The 9,668-nt window shown below is 40.1% G+C and overlaps 2 protein-coding genes across 2 annotated transcripts; one reads left to right on the top strand and one right to left on the bottom strand.

Moving 5' to 3' along the window:
- The first annotated feature begins 320 nt into the window (after window positions 1-320).
- On the top strand, window positions 321-2,286 carry METTL18 (methyltransferase 18, RPL3 N3(tau)-histidine). The gene has a single exon (XM_057427376.1). The coding sequence runs from the start codon at window positions 505-507 to the stop codon at window positions 1,552-1,554; it is 1,050 nt and encodes a 349-aa protein (XP_057283359.1). The 5' UTR covers window positions 321-504; the 3' UTR covers window positions 1,555-2,286.
- A 3,752-nt stretch (window positions 2,287-6,038) lies between these two features.
- Window positions 6,039-9,664, bottom strand: LOC130608930 (14 kDa phosphohistidine phosphatase-like). Its single transcript, XM_057427381.1, has 3 exons — window positions 9,474-9,664; window positions 8,879-9,003; window positions 6,039-6,207 (listed from the first exon to the last, which is right to left on the bottom strand). The coding sequence occupies exons 1-3, from the start codon at window positions 9,601-9,603 to the stop codon at window positions 6,115-6,117; spliced, it is 348 nt and encodes a 115-aa protein (XP_057283364.1). The 5' UTR covers window positions 9,604-9,664; the 3' UTR covers window positions 6,039-6,114.
- Between the last annotated feature and the right edge of the window lie 4 nt (window positions 9,665-9,668).

Genomic DNA, 9,668 nt, shown 5'->3' on the forward strand with positions numbered 1-9,668 from the left:
CTGACACTGTGAGAGAACACGGAGTGGATAAACTGGGCAGAATCATCCTGCCCTGCCTGCATGCTTCAGCCGGGGTGCAGGGAACGCAAGCTGGGCCGTAACAACCTCGGCCTATACCTACATTACGGCAGAGATGCGGTCACTGGTAAGTTTTTATACATTTCATCTTTAGAAGGTGGTTTGGGTTGGGTTGGGTTGGGAGGGGTGTGTGTGTTTTGGTGTTTGTTTTTTTTTTTTAAATGAAATTTGTTTGTACTACTATTTGGCAGTTTAATGATACGTAAAACTATTTATTTCCAGATGTTGTTCACCTGATCATTGGTAAAACATCTGAGATTCTACCTGCAGAGCACTCTTCCCCATAGCAATAACTGCATAAAAACATTCTCTACAGAAAAACAAAAGAAAAATAATGTTGTTTATATCAGGATTGCTTTTAGATGACTGTTTCTGGTTGTAATAAATTAAGGTGACTGCTGGTTTTTGTTACTGCTATTCCTGAAAATGGCTTTTCGATTTAATTTTTCTATTGATGAATATGACAACAATGAAGCAGACACTCATGATAAGATGGACTTACAACTGCACTCTCCGAAACACAAGCAGAAATCCACAGAAAAAAATAGGCAAGCTGCTGATGCTGTAGGAGACCCCAGCCCAAGGCTGGGTACCAGTAATCACCAAGATGAGAAACCATCACGGAAAACTTTGTGCTTTAAAGTTGCCAAGGAGCATAACATACCTGAAGATCTCAACAAAGTATTGGAAAATAAAGTCATGGAAACAGTATCAGGCCTGTATTACATAAACATGTCTGTAGTGGAAATGAAATGCTTGGGTAATGCTGATGAAGAAGGCATTGTGTCTAAAAGTGTTTCTTCTCATTCTGATCTCATCCCGGGAGTCTATGAGGGAGGACTGAAAATTTGGGAATGCACCTTTGATCTTATAGACTACTTTTCTGAGGCTGAAATACAATTCGCCAACAAGACTGTATTGGATCTTGGCTGTGGGGCTGGTCTGCTGGGAATAGTTGCTTTAAAGGGTAAAGCTGAAAAAGTCCATTTTCAGGACTACAACAGCACAGTGATTGATGAAATAACTTTGCCTAATGCAGTGGCTAACTGCATAAGGACAGGCAGTGGAGGTGACACTAAAACTAGCCAGCCTCCTTCAAAGAGGCCCAAGAAAGCAGAGCATCTACCTGATGTGCTCACCAGATGCAGATTTTTTTCTGGAGAGTGGTCTGAAGTCAGCCAGCTTCTGTTAAGCAGCAAGAAACCCTTTTCAAAGTACGATGTAATACTCACATCTGAGACTATCTATAATCCCGACTACTATGGTTCTTTGCATGACACACTGGCTCAGCTCTTGGATAAAAATGGCCGGGTGTATTTGGCAAGCAAAGAACATTATTTTGGGGTTGGTGGTGGTATCCCCCTCTTTGAGAAATTCATTGAGGACAGAAATGTGTTTAAGACCAGCACAGTTAAAACAATTGACAGAGGACTGCAGCGGTGTATTATTGAAATGGCCTTTAAAGAGTCCAGTTAAAATTCAACCGCTGGTCCTTCAGAAATATGCTGAAGACAAAACGTTTTATTCCTCATGTCTCTGCTTTTTCCTCTCTTGAGTTATTCTGGTTTGATAGATTAAGGATGCTAGTTATTGAGATGTTTGACAAATTCTGATGTCTGACTAGAAGTGAAGGACTCTTCTGAATCTAATTTTGGACAGAAAAGGAGTTCTGCTTAAACCTACGTCTGTTTATGCCAATTAATTATCATTTACATGTATTTTTAAATGAAGTAAGTCACTGTCCCCTGTCCCTGACTCTAATGCTTTGGCAGTGCCAGAACTGGAAGTCACAGGAGCGGCTGCTGAGTGCAGCCTCAACGAAGATGATTTATCATCCTCATGTGGTGGGAGAAGCAGCTCCCGGCGGTCAGGCTCCCAGCTCTGATACGGTTTAACTGCAGCATCAGGATTTCAGTGGACTGCATGCCTATGTGCTCTGCTGCTTTGCCACCAGAGGGCGATATGACTGTATTTATCATTTGCCTTCTATTCTGCTAGCAATTCCACGAAATCTTTTGTCATGTTTCCATATATAACACACACGATTTTTATTCAAGCCTTTGAAAAACTGCACCAGAGACTATTTACTACTGTGGTCTGTGAATTTTCACGTTCAGATTTTGACATGCCACTCTAAGAAAATTTCAGAAAATAATTGGGAAAAGCTGTACTGTTTTCAGAAATAAATAAAACGTTTCTATTTTAGAAGCTGAGTTGAAAGAAGATTCTGTAAAAGAGAAGTTCCTTACAACAACAAAAAAACCTATACGTGCAATCCAGGGAACTGAAGGATGACAGAACCAAGCATTAGGTGACAGCTGGGAAAGGAGATAAACTGTGCTGCAGATTGCTGTACTTTTTTTTTTAACAGTATTTTTCCAGAAATTAATTGCCCATACACTATGACCTATTTTCAAGACTTGGTGGATGGGGAGGGAGGGTACTACTGAACACTAATAGCTCTTCACTCTTTCCAGCAGTTTGGCAGGGCAGCAAGTGTTCAAAGACACCTGGGTACAAGTCATTCCTGCGTCCCAGGCTGAAGATGGTTATGTTGCCGAAGACATTCTCGTCAAAACTGAAAAAACCCAAAGAACTATAAAACCTTGGTGTCACCAACAGCACTTGGTGTCACCAACAATTCACACAAAAAAAAAATCCATTGCCTGTTTTGTCTTAACCAAAACTGGACAACAAGCTATTAGACAACTCTTAACATGTCCATCAAAGCTTCTGCTTATCATGATGTACTGCCTTATTGAGTGCCCTTGCGTAAATACAAACTTAGAGACAGTCGACCACTACAGTGGACTGGATCTGAGGATACTCAGTGTAGGGGAGAAAGGACAGCAGTCTGACAGGATGCAAAGAAACTTATAACAGCAGTTACCTGAATAGCTTTAATTATTGCGTAAAGTTCCTGTCACTGAAGACTGAAAGCCCACTGCAAGATTCCTATTTTGTCCATGTTTCTATTAAGGTAGAGTCATAGAGGATTTCCTGTACTCTACAAAAGAGACTTAACTACTGTTGTTTCAAAACCAATTGCAAGTAGACCATTCTAAAGGCATGCTTTGGAAACTACTGAGATTGTTCTTTTACAGGCGAGAAGGAAAAAAGCAGTCAGTTGTGCCATGGGTGTGATTGTGCTTTGGAATTTTTCTGCATCATCTCTAAAACGTACCAATGATAGATAACTGCTGACTACAGACTGAGGAAAAAAAAGTAGTTACAGCTTTGTCAGATCAATACAGCACTGTTAACAGTTCTTTTTGTCAAAACTGGAAACAGTTGGAAACAAAGCAACTAGCACTTGCCATTTTTTCAAACCTCAGTTGTAAGACAATTAGTGGCTTGTCCAGTGACTGAATAGCTTGTTCTGCACCTGCCAGGTCTAATGCTGTTTCAGAGAACAATACCTGCAGCAAGACATGTTGCCTACTATGACAACAAATATAGTTAAAAACAAAAATCTGGTGTATTTTTTGATGAGTAAACGAAGGCACTTGCAATCTCCTATATTTTCTCCTGAAAATACTCCACAAACTCGCTGTTTTCAGTTTAATATACTACTCCTTTACTAGCTTAATCTTATTCTTGGATTGCTCAAGCATAGCTCTTTTTGTGCAAATACAGAATCAGATTTTTTAGGACCTTCACGTGAAGAGCCACCATCTCACAGTGACCGCACACTTGCAAAACAGGAAACCCCACACAGTATAAAGTTCCCATTTCAGAATGGCAGATAAGAATTAATAGAGGATGATTTTCGTTTTTTTTTTTAATCAGGTGAAATCAGCAAAATTAGCATTGGGATTTCCACAATTCCAGATGAATTCTGTTCTAGTCTAAAATTCAGCAGATACATGCTGAGAGGAAGCCAAATTCAACACTTAAGTTTTGTAGGCTAACGGATATTGGAACACCAAGAGAACAAACAACACTAGTTTCCTAAATCTACATTAAGGCTTTCTCTACCTGCCAGATCATCGCCACCCTCGTGACCAGTTTCCTGCTTCTCTTTATGATCTGGAATAAAAATTTTTCACTCACTTTTAATACTTGCACATATTACTTAATAGCTAGGGAAATTATCCTTTCCCCAATGACACAGCTTTAGAAAACAACAGGCACAATTTCTTGTGTGAAGAAACAAAGACAGGGGTTAGCTGGTAACTCAGTTCATTAGCTCATCGCAAATCATCACACCTTTTCTCCCCTTATCCCACCCCCTTCCTCTTTGAAAGAGTCATCACAATAGGAAATCCAGTCTAAATTATGTCCTTCCCGTAACTATTGTGGAGGGAAACATTAAAATCAGTCATAAAACATCTCAGGAAACTCGACTAAAAAGCTTGTTTGTTTTAACAGGCACTGTCCTTAACTGATGACTTCCCTTTAAAGATAATTTGCTAGTTTTGGGAAATGAGGCTATTAGAAAGATCAGTTTTGTATACTGGCAATTACCGTTATTTCACTAAACCTTAGGGGGAAAAAACCGTGCGGAAAATCAAAGTGGGAAGTGCCTAATTTGCAAATTATTGACTTGTATGCTATTCTTGGTTACTAGGTACACAGGCATTTAATCGCATTCTGAAATCAAAATCTTGTGGAGAAAAAAAAAAGCCTGTGATCAATGTCATCATGGCTTTTGAAGTGGTGCAGCCAGAAGACTATTTACTGCACAAGAACGTAAAGAGAAGCGCAAACAGCAGATGCAAAAGCGCACAGGGGTGCTGGAGGAAAAAGTCCAGGCTGCTTGTGGGGGGAAGCAGGTGCCAACCACAACACCTATAACACCAGGTTCAAGAGACCCTGCTCCCAGGTGATTGAGATGGAACTCTTCTAATGAGGAAAGACTGAAAGGTTTGAGAACAAGTACAAGAAATTTTGCCCAACCAGTCAAAACAAAGACACAAGGGTGACATGATGCATTAGTAGTGTATTAATAACAACAGGATTTTTTTTTTTTTTTTGTGATAGAAACTCAACTAAAGCCTCTCAACTTTCATAGCTTGTACTTGAAGAGTCACATACACATTGAAAAGAAAAAGTTGCTCTATACCACCAGATACTGGTAGATAAGTGCAGTAGGAAATAGCAAAGGGAAGAACTGGGATTTAGATAGAAATACCTCTTAAAGACTGCAAGTCAACAAAGTAAGCATAAGAACAAAGCATATTCCCTTGAAATCTACAGCAGCATTAAAAGACAACTGGCAGAAAACAAAAAAAAAGTGAAAATTGTAGCAAGTAACAACAAATGAAAGGCAAAGTGCTGCCATGACACATGTAGTAAGTTAATTCAGACACTGCCTAGGTATACTGGCTCTGGCAGGAAGGTAGTTACCTATAAATTAATTATTGCTATAAAAGAGAAAAAATATCATAAAGGGAATAAAAGTACAGAGAAATCAGTATTGTCAGAATTTGACATTGCCATCAGTCTACTATAGGCGAGAATCTCACAGGAACACAAAAGAACGCAGTCATTACTTGTGTGGAACATAAATGCTGAATTTTCAAAACTGTTGAGTAAATCAAACCTTTACATCATTGGTGAAGAACTGTAATAATCAACCCTCCCCTCTCCTTCCTCCCCCAGTTTTTGTAAATTTGGATAAAGGAATTTGAAAAGCCTAAAGAGTAACAGGAAAAAAAGGAAACTGAAAACACTGTGGCCAAAAAAACAGGGAACAGGTCCGGTCCTGTGGCGCTTAAGTTAATGGCAAAATCCTGATGTATCCTACAATGTATCAGACAGCACTGGATGAAAATAAACTGCAGGTAAGATGCTGTGGGAGCGTTTAATTAGATGGCATATCAAAAGGAAAAGAAAAAGGCTTAGAACTGCAGATTCTGCACAAAGGAATGATCTGAAAAGTAAGATATATCTGGGAATTACTAACCCTATTATAAATCACAGCAGAGTCCAGCTACTCCAGATTTATGGTAACACACAGAAGACATTTGATTTTATTTATTAAAGTACAGTTCGCAGAGTTACGAGTTTTTGTTGTGTACATCAATTGCCAATTTATTTCTTGTCATCTGACCATGTAATTTCATAATCTGGATATGCTTTTTTCAGTATCTCCACAGTCACTGAATGATCTGCTTTTCCATAGCCCTGCAAGAACAAATGCTTATTAGACATATACAGAAAGTCCACAGAAATATTCAGTTCTCGTTGACACAAATGATCCAGTTATTTGACACTTCAAGTAGTCCACATACAAATACAGGTTCCAAAAGAGTTATTCTTGCAGTATTGTGGTTTCTTTAACTCTTGTCATCTCCAATCCCCCTCCCCAACCTGAGATGTAAAATATAAATGAGATGGGGTCAGGCATATTTTTCACATCATGGTTTCTCCAGCAGAAAACTCATTTTAAAATGTTCCCAACCTCACAACTACCATATTTACTGAATATCCTTTTAAACCACAGAGATTACATTGACCGCTTTAATGTGTGAACATACAAATGTCTGATTTGGCTCAGCTGAAAGAAAAGGGAATAAGCTACATGTGTAAACATTTGAGTAATATTCTAGCCACTAAAGAAATCACAGTCTTCATGTTTTATTTATTTGGAATCTTGCTTTAGATGGTATGGCATAATTTTAAATATCTCTGTTCTTTAGCCACTACAACACCAAACTAAGGCAAGGTCAGATGACTCGTGATTAACCTTCCTTTAAATCACTGATCACATTGTTACTCTTTCACTGAAATTTAAGACAGTTGTGGTAGAAAGTGCCTTTTCATTACTGTCTTATATGACTGGAGTCGATTTCTTATTTTAGAACTACAAGTAGGTTTTTGCTGTCAAAAAGCCTTCACTGCACAACAGCACAGTCTACTGACAGGCACCTGTGATTTACAGGTCACCTTTTTCCAGTAATATTTCATGAGAAACTTAACTTAGAAGACTGAAAAAGAGAGCTCAAGCTGTCATTATTAAACAAAACATGTACTCTTACTCAGGACTGACTCTGTCCCAAGAGGAACAGTTTAACTAACCAGAATTTAAACTTTACAGATTAAAATTATTGATGCTTTATAAAATGCAAACCTTTCAAAAAGACCAGATAATATAGTTATGTCAGAAATATTGCAGGTTTATCCTGTCAGTTGTAAAGCAATGGACTCTTCATCAGGGACTGTAGTGATAGGACAAGGGCTAATGGGTTAAACTTAAATAGGGGAGATACAAGTTAGATCCAAGGAAGAAATTCTTTACTGTGAGGGTGTTGAGGCACTGGCACAGGCTGCCAAAGTTGTCGGCTGCCCAATCCCTGGCAGTGTTCAAGGCCAGGCTGAACAGGGCCTTGAGCAACCTGCTCTAGTGGGAGATGTCCCTGCCCATGTAAGGGGTTGGAACTAGATTTTTAAGGTCCTTTCCAACCCAAATCATTCTGTGATTCTACAGATTACTCTTGCCTTGGTAATCACTTTGAACACCTTAACCAGTTTTGGAAATAATAGAACAGCATCAGCTTCAGCAGAACAATGACTATTTCCCTGGTTTTCATAAAACTCCAGGATAGTTCTGGTTTAGAGTCTGACAACAAATCTCCAAGTAGAGAGAAGCATTAAACCAATGTAATTAATATACTCACTTCTGACCTGCTACTGAGGTCTTCTCAACCTTCAGGTCTCTGCCTGACAGAAGCCCTCATGGAAATAAAGCCTTGCTTTTACATGGTGCTTAGCTGTAAGTGTCAACATACCAAAGCAAAGCAGCATTGTATTTTCCATAGACATTGCATTACAAGAATAGGAGTTGACTCTTGCCTCTAACACTAGATTGGCAGTTGAGTAATACAGGGGTCAAGTCTCATCTAAAAAAGCAGTTCACATGAGGGACTACAATCACAAGAACTTAGTACAGTAAGCATTATACACTGCCTTCCCACCCCACACAAATCTAGAGTGGGTTTGGTTTTTTTCCTTATGATTCCAGGTGGCAAGAGTCATCTCTGAACAAAAGCAGCACTAGCATTTAGAAACACTTAACACATTCAAGGCCCAACCTCCACTGCTCACCTAAGGTGAGCAGATCGGAAGTAACCATCTCTTTCTATTAAGAATTAACTTAATAGAACTATTTTCTTTTGGGCTAGAAGCTTTACTTACAGTATTACTACAGAAACAGCTATGCCTCATCACAGAGCAGCACCAGAAACAGGCTATAGCATGTTCCCTAATTTCAAGAAATCATTATCACTTAGGAGTCTTTTTATAAACAGGCAATAAAATACGTTCTAGCTTCCATGTTCTTGGAAATTACTTTTATTCCCACAAAATGCATTTACATGAAACTACATCTTCACCTATTAAAAATTAACCACACCTAAACTGGGTCTATTCTTCTCACCCAACACATACACAGAACAATATTCACAATTTAGCTGGTCACTACCAACCATCATTCTCATGAGCAAATAAAGGTTGCATAATAGCTGGATAAAGACCCAGTGGCTACAAATGGGCTCTTCCTGATCTAGCAGTAAAAAATTTTGAGTCAGAGAAGCTAATTTCCATTTTTAGTCTGGATTATAACTTAATGTAGGTATTACTCAGCATTAAGTTATCTATTATTTTTGCTTTTTAATGGCAGTCTCCTGTCCCTAGAACTAGTGTTTTTTTTCTAATTTATCTCATAAGTGAGCCAGGCAAATTTTCCAATTTTGTTTACACTGCGATTCAAATTGCCAAAAGCCACAATACTATGAAACAAAAAACCTGAGAACATGAGAGACAAAACAATCTGAAGGAATACAAGAGATGCACTTACTGTCGAGAGCCCAAATACCCTAATTTTCTTCTCTTTGCTATTATGATCAATTTTCCCTCCTCCAAGGCACTTGCACTCATATCCCAGCTTTTCCATCTCAGGATTTACTTTTTCAAATATATGATCTGCACAAGAAGAATGTTTCAAGCCATTAGAATATGCACCCAGTATCAAGTACCGAGAACCCTTCAGCTATTTTCCACTCATTTTCCTCCAGTGCCCTTCTTTCACCTGCAAGAGAGGGAGGTTTCTCTTGATAGACACAGAAAAGCTGTAATCAAGGTTCTCTATTTCAGGCTTTTTACTTAGTTAACACCTCTCATTCTCCTAAACGAGGTTTATCAGGTTCAGAACTGGCATCTGGCAGAGACACTGCCTTTCCTATTAACACAAGGCATCTATGAAGGTTACAAAAGGGGCTTCTGAACGACGCCCGCTGACACCAGCCACCGCAGGCTGGGGGCTCTCCCTCCGCCCGATTCGCTTGGGAAGCGGCTGCCACCTCCCGCACTTGAGGAACGCTGCCGGGGTGGACGGGGCCTGTTAACAGTCGCTCCCCTCCCGCCGCCCTCCACCGCCGCGGCCTGTCACCCACTATGGAACTCGGCTGCCTTGGTGCCACGGACGATGTCCCGCGGCTCCTGACCGCCCGGGCGCTGCAGACGGACCAGGATGTACTTGAACGTGCCCTCAGGGTCGATCTCTACGTCCCGCACCGCGGCCATGGCGGCGCCCCCACTCTCAGCGGGAAGGCGCCGCGAGCTCCGGAGGGCGGGGCGCTGCTAGCGCT

Source organism: Pezoporus wallicus, unplaced genomic scaffold (assembly GCF_028554395.1).
Source record: "Pezoporus wallicus isolate ANWC-B61680 ecotype Strahan unplaced genomic scaffold, APGP_CSIRO_Pwel_v1 scaffold_7107, whole genome shotgun sequence".
Lineage (NCBI taxonomy): Eukaryota > Metazoa > Chordata > Aves > Psittaciformes > Psittacidae > Pezoporus > Pezoporus wallicus.